Source organism: Nannospalax galili, unplaced genomic scaffold (genome assembly GCF_000622305.1).
Source record: "Nannospalax galili isolate Female #2095 unplaced genomic scaffold, S.galili_v1.0 scaffold1138, whole genome shotgun sequence".
NCBI lineage: Eukaryota > Metazoa > Chordata > Mammalia > Rodentia > Spalacidae > Nannospalax > Nannospalax galili.
The window spans coordinates 2,855,013-2,869,396 of record NW_008342297.1 but is presented as its reverse complement, the minus strand read 5'-3'; the positions used below and the strand labels follow the sequence as shown (position 1 = coordinate 2,869,396).

Here is a 14,384-nt window from a genome sequence, read left to right as displayed (position 1 = left end):
AGAAGGAGAGAGGGAGAGGAAGAGGAAAAAAGAGTTGCTTAGAGCCTGGGACTCTGGCTCCAGGGCGCCCTCTAGGCTGGCTCCAAGGATTGATGCTGGCCCTTGATGTTGGGTGAACCTTGACCCTCCCCAGCATGGGAAGGGTACCATGCAGCAGAGGAAGGGGGTCTGCAAATACTAGCCCTATGTGTTTGTTGCAATCTGTGGCTCGTCCACTTCAGGCCATTCCCCACCATGACTTCGCCACAGCCTTCTGTGGTCACATACTGCTCTAGGCTGACCTTTTCCTTCTCTTCCAGACACCAGAAGGCCCCTTCCTGGTGCAGGGCTCTGGGCTTCATCTTGAACATCAGGATAGATTTGAATTTTTTCTACTCAGAAAGTTCCAGAGGAGTGTCTTGAAATCGCAGTGAGGGCTCTGAGGCAATCTGGTTTGAGGCCTGCACCACAATTTAGGGTCAATGGCGGTGCTGTGAAACACTGTCTTCTGAGCACAGCAACCATTAGCATCTTCATTGGAGCAGTTCTGACTACCCACAGGAGACCTTCAGAAGACTGGGCTGTTATCCTTCACAGAAGGAGAGGGTTGGAGTCCTTAGACCCTCATCTGAGAGTTCAGGCCCTCCCTCCTTCCTAGGCCCACTTCCCCAGCTGCATGTAACTCTACCCCAACAGCGCATGGTCTCAGGAGATGTTAGAGTACACAGGAGTTGGATGATTGTCCAAAGGGTGTGTGGGGGGGTCCTCTGTCTATGCAGTTTTGAGGAGATACTGTCCCATGTTAGAATGGGTGATGTGGCTGTTTTGGGGTCACCCACATGCCTATAAGTAATCTCTCACCCATGTATTTGTAAGTAAGCCCCCCAAATGTTCAGTTCACTTGGGTAATCATGTTGAGGGGGGCTGTCACTGGCATCCTATCTGGAATGTTGTCCTTCCAGAAAAAGTCACACAACAGACAGGTAGTGATATTTGACTCTGGGTTAGACCTAGAGACAGGTGGGGGCTACAGCAAGGTGACAGGTTTCTGAAGAACAGATTATCTCTGAGGAACAAAGCTGCCATGTGGGCCGGGGGTAACTATATGGGGCCACAGCAGGGATTCACAGAGGATGTCAGAGTCAGGGGGAAGGGTCTAGGAAGCGGGTAGATACAGGGCCCTGAGGTGCTATGAGAGCAGAGGATGAGGCTGGAATGGAGGGCTCACTCCGGTGGGTACCAGAGTTCAATCAGGTAAGGATGGGCATTCCAGAAAGATCCATCAGCAGGAAGACAGGAGGTGTTGAGACTTCAGAGGTGACAGTGGTAGTCAGGATGTGGGGAGTTGAGAGAGACAGTGCCTTAGATGGCCCTGGGCTGGATGAGGCAGGGGACAGGCCATGTGGGTCAAGATGCTGGTGTCTTTCTGAATGTTACCAAAGGAGGAAATAATTCAGGTCTCCTCTGGGAACAGCCTTGAGTATCAGGAGGATGGGGTCTGGCTGGGTTAGCTGCCAATGTGTCTTTGGAGCTCAGAGGACTCAGGGGCCTGAGATGTCCCCAGGAGAGCCTAGAGCTCAGACCTCTGCTCCTAAATCAATATGGCTGCCCCTACATGGCCAAAGGCTGGTTCCTATCAGTGCTTATTGTCAGCATGGGACACCCAGGGTCTGATAGTTTGACCATGACCTGCCCTGACTTCAAGAGACACTTGGGGTCTCCATGTGTTTAAGGTCCTTCTTCATTTGTTTATATTTATTTATTTTTAATTTTTAAAACAATTTATTATTAGCAGGGGGGTGTCCCACAGCATGCATATGAGGTCAGAGGACAACTTTGCGACGTCTTTTGTCTCCTTCCACCTTTATGTGGGTTCCATGAATCATGAAGACTCAGGTCTTCAGACTTGCACAGCAAACATGTTTACCCGGCAAGTACATTCATCCTCTGAGCCATCTTGCCTGGCTTGTATGTTTTTAGATAGGAGTCCCCCTACGCAGTTCAGGCTGGCTCAAACTCTGATTCTCCTGCCTCAGGGTGCGCAACCTGGTATTCCAGGTGTGGGCCACCACACCCAGCTTTAAGCTCATCCTTTAAAACTCACTATGGGCGTTACTTCTGAGAGAACCTTCTAGGTGAGAGCCCTAGAAACAGCCTCCCACAGCAGATCTGCTCCCTTCTTTGTACCCCTCCCCTGTGACGTGAGAGAAGCATAGGGTCCACTGTGCACCCAGGGTAAACATCAGCACTGAATAAGCTAGTATTTAAGGAAGCAAACACTTGTCAATTGAGCATCACAGAGGAAAACTGCTTTTCTACAAGGAAGGAAAATGTGTACTCTAACTAGACCTGTGCCTTTGAGATTCCACTTGTACCCTCACTGGCCTTGGCAGGGCAGGTGCTTGTTTTCAGAGTACCTTAGGGAGCTGGGCATAGTAACACAAAACCTATAATCCCAGCACTGGGAGTGGAGGCAGGAGGATCAAGAGTTCAAGGTCATTCTGAGCTATATAGTGAGTCTGAGTCCAGTCTGGTTACAAGAGACCCTGTCTCAAAAACTGAAAACAAAATAAAATAAACAAAAAACAATGGAAAGGGGGCTGGAGAGATGCTCAGTGGTTAAGGGCACTGGCTGCTATCCCAGATGACCTGGGTTCAGTTCCCCGTACCAACATGGCAGCTAACAACCATCTGTAATTCCAGTCTCAGGGGATCCGACGTCCTCTTCTGACCTTTGTGAGCATCACATGCATGTGGTACACTTACATACATGCACCCAGGACTCCTCTTCATGCCCTCAACCTGATCCTACAAGCCAGCATTAATAGGGAAATGCCAAAGTGGAATGGGGTATTTAGAGACTGAAAACAATTTAGGAATTTTGGGTTCATTTATCCACACTGAAAAACATGCCTAAATCACCGTCAGTGTGAGGCCTAAACCGGCCTCTCTGGCCTTGGTCTGGGGTGGCGGTTCACTCTCCAGCTCCACTCTGGGCGTTGCTTCAGCCTTCCCCTGAGGCGTGTTCCCATCTCTAGTTACCTTGGGAAGAGTCTCGCCAAACCTCACCACCAGCTCTCCTTCCCGTCCTTCTTCATTTTCTCCTTCTTGACTCTTGACAAAACCTGTTGGAAAACAAGAGGCCAGCTTGCAAACATGTGTGGAAGGCCCAGACAGAAAAGACTCCCAGGATCACCCTCGCTGGACCATGGAAGACCGTCTCCCCCTTTTGAAATCTCTAGGGCTTCCCCATCATTTAGGGGTCAGACTAGCTGGGGATTCTGTGTTTGTGCAGAGAGTGGTCATTTGCCAACACGGTCTAATTATTTTTAGGAAAATCAAAGAGATTCCCTTTCCTTTTCAATTCCTCTTTGCAACAAACCAGGCAGCAAAGAAATCATCATATCGGCAGGCAAGAAGATTGGGAAACATGACAGCTCATCCCACGCCATTCAAGACAGCAGCCTTTGAAATTCTAATTTAAGCTTCTAATACACTGTTTCCATAGAAATCTATGCAAATGTCTCGATAGTTTATTAAAAACACCTGCACAAAAACCCCTTATCCTGGTAGGAACAGTTTTGGCCGTGCCTGCAGAGCTGGGGCTTCGGGACTTCGTGGAGAAGGCAATGCTATGCTATCCCCTGGAAGGGCTGGTGGGCTGCATTGGGTTGGAGAAGGAAGAAAGGCATGCTAGGGCGTGGGAGGGGATGCCAGATCCTGGCTGGCAGCACTCTTGAGTTCTAGGAGCATGGGGTCCCTGCCTCTGTTTGCGGAGTTGGTTTCCCTCCCTCCCCTGCCACTCTCCAGACCATTCCAGGGAGAATTAGAAAGCAGGCAGACCTCTTGTAATACCACAGAGCTTCCTACAATATGCTTAGAGACGTCGGGAAGAAGCTGTTTCCTAAGCCAGTGTGCACAGCACTGCCTCCTGAGATGGGGCGCTCCTCCCACCTTGTTCCAGCCTCAGTGAGCCACCCGTGCTATGACACGGAAAGAGAAAGAGAAGCAGGGCAACAGCAGCCACAGTCGTTCAGGCCCTGCCTGTCTTCGAATTCTAGAGCTTTGTTCAACACTCTGGCTGAGGCAGAGCCGTGGGGGGGGTGGGGGGGTGGGGGGACAGGACAGGACCGGGGATGATGAACACAACACATGGGTAAGAGTCTGCCCCATGAGAACGTGGAGAAGCCAGCTGCTCAAAGGAACAGAGGAGTTACTACATCGCTTGTTGTCCTGTCACCAGGGCTGAGGTAGTGGCCACAGAGACCAGAGGGGTAGGAAGGGGGCTTGCAACCAATGGGTATACCCCACCTGCAGCCCACTTCTCTGAGCCCACTGAGGCCCACCCACGAAAAGCCGCATCAGAAAGCTGGCATCAGAAAGAAAAGGAACAGGGCAAGGCATCCTCCATGAACAGACATCTATGAGAAAGCATTAGCCCGAAGGGTGTCTGCTGAGCCACTTACTCTCTAAGCAGCTTGAGTGGAACTCCAGGTAGAACTTGGTTTGAGACTTGGTCTTGAGTGTGGCGTAGCATGCAAGGAACTCGATCTGCCCTTGGCTGTCCACAGTGCCGGGGCCTGTAACAGGAGAGACTGGGGATTTAACTGCACAGTGCGCCTACAGATGGAGATTGCTCCTAGCTTCCGCACCATGCTGAGCTCACTCTTAGGGCCCAAGGACTGGGAGTGTCCAAGTGGAAGGAGAGGTTTTCCTTGAAGTAAAGCTTTGAGATCTGTCACCCAAGCTGAGTATCCCTGAACGATGGTCACACTTCTCTGATCAGTCACAGGCTGGCCATGTCGGGTTCTGAGCAGAAAGAGTAAAGAGTTCAGGGACCCAAGACCTGTTCTCAACTATGTCACCAAAATTGTGTGGCCTCAGACAACCCCCAGAACCTCACTGTGTAGTCTCCTAACTCATTCTGTTTTGTTTTTAGAGACAGGGTCTTGCTAGATAGCCCAGGCTTGCCTGGAACTCACTATGTAGCCAAGGCTAGTCTTGAACTTGTGATCTTCCTGCCTCAATTTCTCAAAGACTAAGATTACAGCATGAGCCACCACAACCAGATTTTCCCTCTAGTTCTTACAGAGTTTATAAATAATTCAGAGCTTCATCATCCAAATCTGCTCGGTTTCCTAGTCCACAGTGATGGAGACCTGCCCTTACTTCCTTAGGCACCGTTATCTCCAGGCCTCACTCTGGGCTCTGAGAACACTCAGCTAATGGGCGCATAATTCTGTTAGTTTAGGTGGTGTTTTCATAAGCATCTTCAAGCTGTTTGTCCATTTGTTTGTTTTTGAGACAGGGTCTCCCTATAGCCCCAGCTGGCCTGGAACTCACTATGTAGACCAGGCTGGCCTTGAACTCACAGAGATCTGCCTGCCTCTGCCTCCCAAGTTCTGCAATTAAAGGTGTGAGCCACTAAACCTGGCTTTAAGCTGGTTTTCGTTATTGTTGTTTTTGTTTTGTGAGACAGGGTGTCATGTATCCCAGGCTGGCATGTACCCCTGGGTGTCATGTATCCCAGGCTCCCTAGGCAGCAAAGGATGACCTTGAACTCCTGATCCTCCTACACCTACCTCCTAAGTATTAGGATTGCGGGTGTGCACCACTATGTCTGATCTTGAGCTGATTTTAAGCAAGTGATTTTAATTTTCGCTTCTTTACTATAAATTCTAAGGCGCTTGAAAGCAAGAACAAGTGTTCCCTTTCTCCCTCCGTGCCTACCGTCCTTCCTCTTTTCCCTTTGCCTAAACCCCACAGCACTCAGGCGAGACTCTCCTTAGACTGATGTCCCACCAAAGCTCAGTCCAGATGACCAATATTTTCAAGCTTCTGCTATGAGTCCCAACAGAAGGAAATCAAGCCAGAAACTGAAGATGCTTCACCCAGTGACAGAGGAGATGACAGAGGCTCTACTGTCAAAACCATAGAACTCAGAGAAAGTAGGGATGGGTGGGAATAGGGAAGAGGTAGAGCTTAAAGAAGCAATATTCTGGAATAGCAGTGGCCAGATGTTGGAAGGAGGCAGGACAGAGGTCAAGACTTGGATGGAAAAGAGAGGTCACATTGGATCCCAAGATGTTTGACCTAGCAGTAGAAAGAAGAGTATCCAGAAAGATAGTGCTCCAGCCTCATCTACATCTCTCAGCACAGAGGGCTCAGAGTGAGACAGCCTGTAGTTGGGTTCCCCACATTCAGTCTTCTTAAATCATCTAAGTCATCTGCTGTGCAGAAGTAGGAGCGGGCAGAGGAGATGGCAACACGGCTCCCTGGTCAGTCACCCAAGGCTGAGGGCTGGATGGACTTGTTAGTAGGAACACCCAGCCCCTGCCTAGATGAGAGTGGCCTGGTAACAAGGGCTGGCTGGATAATGTGAAACTGTACCTACTCTTCTAAATCACAGCTTACCCTAGTGTTCCATTCATCCACATCCTACCTCCTCAGTTTTTACCATCCACCTACCAGGCACCCACGATAACATTTACTTAATATTTTCTTTAATTAGACTCAGTTTTTAAACTTAAATGCAATTAAATAAAATACACACGAATGGGGGAGACCAAAGTACTTGCTTACCCAGAAGAGATATATTTAAAGTACGTTCAAATAAATAGAGCACTAATAATCATGCATGCCTCCCCATTCCAGACTCTGATGGTAAACAGCCCAACTGATTTACCCAATTTTTCAGACTACGCCAAAATGAGTTTAAAAAGTAAGTTTTCTGGATCGAAAACTTGATGTGGCCTGGATACAAGAGACCAGGTGGACAGATTGTGGGCCAGCAGGAGAGATGGGCCTTTATCCAACACAGACAACTGATGGCTTACAACCAGGTGATAAGTGCTTAAGGTCCCTTGTCTCTGAGGTAAACAGAAGCTGATGCTGCCCACTGCTTACCGTTCTTGGAGACAAACTGTGACGTGACTCCTGCTTCAAATGTGGCAAAGACAGGGCTGTGGTCACTTGTCATGATGTCACTGGTACTGCCTGTGAGGAAAGGAAGGCATTTCTATGTCAGGAAGGAGAAGTCCTGGTCAAGTCTTGAATGGCAGGCCACAGCAGAGACAGGCTGAGACCTGCATTCGAGCGCAGGAAGTGAAGACATCTGCACTAGCCTGCTGGATTAGGAATGAGCACCAGTGCTATCACCCCTGCTGACAGCCAGCCAGCCCCAAATCTGAGAAGCTCCCTCCTCAGTGTGTCCAGATGATTCTAAACAGCAGAGATGAGCTGCATTGTCCAGAGGATTGTGAGCAAACGGTTGTTTTAAGACACTGGGATGTAGGGAGTTTGTTATGCAGTGATAGATGTGGTATGTTAATAGCCAGAAGAAAACCCAGACTCCCAACACCCCACTTCTTGAGTTCTGGATATGCCCTTCCCTTATCATTCCCCAAACTTGGCCTCTTCTACCCCCAACTCCTTAAAGCCTTCCACTTCTTCTGGCACGCAATGGAGTAGTAACAAAACCTGCACCTTCTGTCTTCACGCCGCAAGCCTGGCCTTCAAAGGAAGACTTTGCTGAGCTTGGCTCTCTTCTCTGTCCCTCATTCTCTGGTCAGAGGTGCGGTGTGTACCCTCTTTGCTCCTAGTTTCCACTTCCAGACCTAGTTCTACTCTCCTTCCCCTTTCCCTAAAACCTGCCAAGGTTAGGATCCAAGTGGGAGGTGGCAGCTCTGTAAGCTTCCATCACTTCTGTAGAGGCAGCTGGCTGGTGGAGGCAGTGGTAGGCTCTTTCTAGAGACAGGAATTGAGAAGATCCTCAGGCTGAAGGATGTGGGAAGGAGAAGTCCATTGATTGACCCTGTACACTACTGCAAAGTGGTCACAGGGCTGGAGAGTGCAGGTGGAAAGGGGGGCTAGCAGGGAACATTCAGGGAGGCGTGTGGGCAGAGGGTGGGAGATGGCCGTTTTCAGGCATTTCTGTTGTTTTGTTTGGCTGGTTTTAGCAGTACTGGGGATTGAACCCAGGGCTGTATGCAGGACAGGCAAGCACTCTACTCCTGAGTTACAGCCCCCGCCTCAGTTTCAGGTTCTAGATGTAGAACAACGTGTTGCTTGGCCAAGGCTGTAAGTGTGAGACGCTGCCTTACCACACATCTAAAGGTGCTGTGTGAAGTTCATCCAGTGAGATATTCCAGGAGTCAGAATACAAGAGCTGAGGAAATGCCTGTGTTAAACTATCCCACAGCAATGAAAGACACACACAGATGAAGGAAACAGAAATTATGGCTATCTGTGAGATCAGAGTTGAATGATCTCCAGACAGAATGGGACCATGAAGGTAGCCCCAGGACAGTGGCAAGATTCGCCCATGTAGGTAGATGTACCTGTGTCATGCAGTGCCTGTGGAGGTCAGAAGAGGGCATCAGATCCCCTGGAACTGGAGTTTTAGAAGGTTATTAGTCACCATGTGGGTGCTGTGACTCAAACCTGGGTCCTCTGCAAGAGCAGCCAGTGTTCTTAACCACGGAGCATCTCTCCAGACCCACCTTGAGGTGTCTTTGGACCTCCCCACATTCATATGTAATCACTTGTGATATGTATTAGGTAGAAGCATGGGAAGTTCCCATGGCTGTCTGTTTTGCACCTTTGAAAACATCACTTTCATATGGCTTAAACTAATACGGTTCTTTTTAAAAGAATAAAGCTGTTCTTTAAAAGTGCTCTGTATGGCTCTGATGAGATGGCTCAGTGGTTAAGAGCACTGTCTGCTCTTGCAAAGGACCTGGGTTTGGGTCCCAGCACACAACCATCTATAACTCCAGTTCCAGGGGGATCCAACACCTTCTTCAGGCCTCCACAGGCATTGCATGCCTGGGTGCACTTACATACATTCAGGCAAAACACTCATACACATAAAATAAAAATAAGTAAAAATTTAAAAATCAAAAAACATAAAAAGTGCTCTATAATGTAAATGTCTCTATGATCAGTCTATTTATTGTTTCAGCCCAAGGTGGCCAAGGATGCATCAACTCTCTCAGGCTACCTGACTAGGGATCCAGGGGTTCTCTCATTTTCCAGACAAGTAGACCAAAGTTCTTCAACTTGCTGCTGTCCTTAGAACCCAAACCTGGTCTATGTTCCCCCAGGGCTCCACTCACCATAGGACTGACACACCACGTGCACCAGGGGGTAAGACTTCCAGAGGACACGGTCGCACCAGGACGGCAGATTGTACTTCATCTGCAAGGCAACAACACAGCCTAGTGCACCTGCTACTTTGGTTTTCCTTGGTAAAAACAGGAATAAACCAGGTGTGGTGGCGCAGGCCTTTAATCCCAGCACTTGGGAGGCAGAGGCTGGCAGATCTCTGTGGGTTCAAGGCCAGCCTGGTCTACATAGTGAGATCCGGGCTAGCTGGGGCTACAAGAATACCCTGTCTCAAAAAGATCAAGGGGGGAGCGGATAAAGTACTAACTGGGGTGTCCGCCATCCTCAAGTTTCTCTGCTGTTGGATCTTCAGGAAGTTTCCCCACAGGTAGCTTTAAATTCTTTTTAAGTGTTTTTCTTAGGTCAGTGTACAGAATAACGGGTTTCACCATGAGTTTTTCATACATGGACCTTGTGCTTTGCTCACATTTACCTGCTCTATCTCCCTCTCTCGTTCCCTTCTTCCAGTGCCCTTCCTCCCCCATATAGTACTCCTAGTGTTGTCATGTTCTATACATGTGATATGTACACATACATATGCATAGGTATCATATATAATATATATCTATAAACATAAATAAGTATATATTTCAATCTAGATTCTGTATATTAGAAAAAATGTGGCATTTTCACTTCTGAATCTGGCTTATTTCACTTAAGCTTTAAACTCCTAATTGGCCTAAAGTCCCAGCTCTATTACTAAACCCCCTGCATTTGGGTGTCCTGGACCTCTGCTCTTGAACAAGAACATTTACCTCGCACCTGGCTTCTTCATCGCTGTAGTATCTCTCCCATCTTAACCTTTGATGTTCTTTCTGTCTCAGATGATCCTCTGCCTGATATTTTAATCCAGTCTCCACTTACCTTCAAATATTTATTTTAGGAACATAGTCCAGCCATGCCCACCCCCACTTTACCCATCCATCCATCCATCCATCCAACTCCCACTTACCCACCTACTCAATTGCTCAAATACCTACCATGTGACAAGCCCTGTGCTGGGCCTCAGGCTCCAGTGGTGGGCAATGTCCACTGGGTGATGGCATTGCTATTAAACACCCCTTTAACTCAAAATCTTATCTGCTCAGGCATTCCAGCTCTTTTCCACAAACCAAGGTGCCCACCCTAAAACAGCCTATTCCTGCAATATCCCTAAATTCACGTCTTTTCTTTCAAGAATGTTCTCCTGTCACTTTCAGGAAAGTACACAAGCTTAGGTGTGTAGCTGGTGGGTTTCACTCTTGCACATTTCCTCCAAACCACTGCCCAGATCACATGCTGAAGATTCATACTAACCCTTTGCTGTCAACACGATTGTGACTAACATCCCCATTGATTAATTCTTATTCTTGAACTTATATAAATGGACTCATCAGTCTATACTCTGTGTCTGACTTTTGTAATGTTTTTGTTGCTTTTCAAAGTTCCCTCATCTGATGGCCAAAGGAGTATTCCACTAGACTTATTCTCCATATTTATCTATCCTAATGTTAACAGCATGGAGTGTTTCCAGTCTTAGAGACCATAATGAAGCCGCTCTGAACATTCTCATACCTGTCTCTTGGGGAACAAATGTATTAATTTCCCCTGAGTATACATGAAGTGGAATTACTGGATCACAGAAGAGGTACATGCATGTTAGTTCTCAGATGCTCAGATGATGCCAAACACTTCTTAACATAGTAGGTGTTCTGCTATCATCTATCTATCTATCTATCTATCTATCTATCTATCTATCTATCTATCTATCTACCATCTATCTATCATCCATCCATCCATTTAGAAATCAGGGACCTATCCAGATCTATTGCTTCACAACCTCTGGGGATGCGGCTGAGCATCTGTTTCTGAAAACACCACAAATACGTCATCTGTCCATCCTCAGGGCAGGACACCCCCCCAGCCCACATGCAGTCTGACCTCATCCCAAGATTCCACTTATACTGGTCTGTTCAAGTCCACCAAACCTCTGAACCCCTTGAAGCAGCTCCAGGTCCTCCTTCTCCACTTGCATGTCACAGCACTGACCACAAGTCCTTCCCGAGCACCCTCTAATCTCACAATGGAGAGGGCTCCCAAGTGGCCCATACCTCTTCTTTCTCCCCTCACTCCTTGGTGACCCCATTTACTCCCACTGAAGAGGCTGTTTTCTCTGCACTGAGAATTCCCAGATCTGCAGACCCAGCCCTGGTATCTCTCCTTTAGGGCCAGTCTTGAATCTTTACCCGCTTTCTGGACATTTCCCCAGGGATTTTGCACTCATATTACATAATCACTGTGTCTGCAAGCACGCTGCTTGCCCTGGCCTGGCTTCCTACATCAGCAGCCACCACATCTTCCCACACACCTGCTGTTCTTCTTTTTCATTTTTAGTGTGTCCTCTTTACTGGAACCCCATGACTGCCCCTCACTGGCCCCTGCCCCATCCTCAGCCTTAGCACTCCTGTGGACCAACATCTTTCTCTTGAACAGACTTGAACAGACTGGTGTAAGTGCTGCTCTGATCCCCAGCAGCACTCTCCATGGCTGCCTGATACCTGCTCCCACCCACCGCCCCAGCTCAGTCACTCTGGTCTCAGACCAGCGTTCCTTCAGCTTATACTGGGTCAAATTCAGATCATCCCTTTCCAGCCCACAATGAACCCCCATCTACTCTGAGGTTAGTGGACAATTCAGAAGAGGGCCTGGCCTGGGTGTCTCCATCCAACTGGAGCAGCAGTCCTGGGCTCTCTTTTTCCTCTCCTGCGGGTCTGGAATCCACCCATTGCTCTGCCTTTCCCTACTTGTCCCTGGCCTTGAGCAGTGCCTAGATCTCATCCAGACATCACTTGGAGCTTGGGGTTGTAGCTCAGTGGTAGAGCACTTGCCTAGCAAGTATAAGGTCTTGGGTTCCAATCTCCAGGACTACAAAACAACAGCAACAAAACAAACAAATAGAAACAAAGGAAACAAAGTGGACAGCACTTTGAGCTTTCTCTTTGCTTTCTTAGTTTAAGCAGCTCTGGGTACCCATCATCTGATGCTGTTCATCCCCAAACCCTGCCCTGGACTGGCCACCCTTGGGTTAAGCTCCCTGGAAGGGGACAGACACCAGACTTGGGTGCTCCCATGATGCCTTCAACCTGAAATGTGTCACTCTGTCTCCCTTCACACCTCCCTGACAAAATCTTCCCTGTCCTTCAAGGCACCTCAGATGGCATCTCTAGGAAGCCTCCTCATCCTCCCCAGTGGTTGTCTCCTCCTTTGCCTGTTCCGTTGTACTTAGTACTATCATGCTCTGTCTGGGGTAGTCGGGTACTTGTACTTAGTACCAGTATACGCTGTCTGGGCAGTCAGGTGCTTTTACTTAAGTGTCCTCATAGTCTGTCTGGGGTAGTCAGGTGCTTGTACTTAGTACCTTCATGTTCAGTCTGGGGTAGTCAGGTGCTTGTATTTAGTACCTTCATGTTCAATCTGGGGTAGTCAGGTGCTTGTGCTTAGCACCATCATGTTCAGTCTGGGGTAGTCAGGTGCTTATACTTAGTACCATTATGTTCGGTCTGGGGTAGTCAGGTGCTTGTACTTAGTACGTTCATGTTCAGTCTGGGGTAGTCAGGTGCTTGTATTTGGTACCTTCATGTTCAGTCTGGGGTAGTCAGGTGCTTATACTTAGTACCATTATGTTTGGTCTGGGGTAGTCAGGTGCTTGTACTTAGTATGTTCATGTTCAGTCTGGGGTAGTCAGGTGCTTGTGCTTAGCACCATCATGTTTAGTCTGGGGTAGTCAGGTGCTGGCTTGTTCCCCCTGTCAACTCCCTGTGGTCAACATTCACTCAGCTTTGGAGGTACAGTTTGCACCAAGATGCAAGTCAGCATGTGAGGACTTTTTGTTTTGCTTTGTTTTATTTCATGCAGAATCTTCTACAGCTCAGCTTGGCCTCAAACCCACTGTGTGGTCACTGTGTGGTCAGAGATGACCTGGGACTCCTGATCTTCCTGCCTCTACATCCTGAGTGCTGGGATTACAGAAGTGTGGTACCACTCCCAGCTTATTTGATGCTGGAGACAACCCAGGGTTTTGTGCATGCTAAGCAAGCATTCTACCAACCGAACTACCTCGACGGCCCCAGCATGTAATCCCTAATATTTTTGTTGTTGTTGCCTGATGATGGAGGATGCGTTCCACTTCCTAGGAACTGACATGAGATGTGAGTTGGGGACAGGGCAGGAGCCCCGTCTGGACTTACCCCTGTCGCTTTCTGCTTTGTGTAGGCATACTTGTCCCTAGTCAGTCTTTCGAATCGGTAGGTGGGTGCGAAGGTGATCTCCTCCTCCTCTGAAAACACGATGTGTCAGTTCAGGTTCCCTGACTGTCACCTCAGACCCAGCTTCCCTCCTCTGCACACACAGCCCTTCCCCTGGGCAGGACATCGGGGCGAGAAGATGGTGGGAAAGGATGCAAGCGAGAGACAGGGGCCCTCACCAAAGTGCAGGAAGACCTTCTGCTCCTTCCTCTCCATGAGCAGCTGGTCGTGGGCCAGCAGATCCACGTACTGCTGCTGCTTGATCTTCTGGATGATGGCCTCTGCCTCCTGCAGTGAGGACATGCCACATCAGACCCTGCTCCTTGCCTCACTTCCCACGGGCCACACCAGGTGGGCCTCCGCGGGGTGGGCTGCTGTTTCCTGGCACTCAGTCACTATCTAAGGAAACTCCAGAAGAAATGCATCATGGCAGTAACTGGCTCCTGCCTGATCCCGATTTGCATATAGATCTGTTATTTTTACACTTTACTGTCATTCTCAGTCACAGCTCATGAGACAAATGGGGTGTCACCTTTGCTTTCTCTGTGGGAACAGGGGCAGCCAGCCATGAACTCGCTAGCGCAGGGGAAGCCCTAGCTCTGTAACCTCTGAGCATCGCTCTCCTTGATACCAGCTAACCTAACTACAAGAATTGGTGCCCCATTGGTAGGATACACTGGCCTTGGAGTTAAGCAGTCCTCTTTCCTGCCCACTTTTCTGTGACTTTGAGCCAGGTGCTGAGCTATGACAGCCCTTCCCCGAGAAGGTCAGGGTATGGACCCTGCCCATGGTCCCACCTGCCTGCTCATTCTCAGGGAGGAGAGAGGTTACCAGGGGGTTTCCTGTGAGGAAGGCTTGGTTGGGCATTAACCAGAATTAACTGCAGATGCTCACTCTGTTCAGTTCACAGAGGCCCAGAAGTGGCTGAGGGACAGGGGGTCATGGAGAGACATGGAA

The 14,384-nt window shown here is 48.8% G+C and overlaps 1 protein-coding gene across 1 annotated transcript in view; it reads right to left on the bottom strand.

The window, feature by feature from the left end:
* Positions 1 to 14,384, bottom strand: part of Inpp5d (inositol polyphosphate-5-phosphatase D) — a 121,706-nt gene that overhangs the window by 11,581 nt on the left and 95,741 nt on the right. The window contains exons 16-21 of the mRNA XM_008838107.2: positions 13,607 to 13,715; positions 13,371 to 13,459; positions 9,096 to 9,177; positions 6,886 to 6,975; positions 4,446 to 4,559; positions 3,022 to 3,104 (exon numbers count right to left, since the gene is read on the bottom strand). Coding sequence (XP_008836329.1) covers positions 3,022 to 3,104; positions 4,446 to 4,559; positions 6,886 to 6,975; positions 9,096 to 9,177; positions 13,371 to 13,459; positions 13,607 to 13,715 — 567 coding nt within the window. The remainder of the gene's footprint in view (positions 1 to 3,021; positions 3,105 to 4,445; positions 4,560 to 6,885; positions 6,976 to 9,095; positions 9,178 to 13,370; positions 13,460 to 13,606; positions 13,716 to 14,384) is intronic.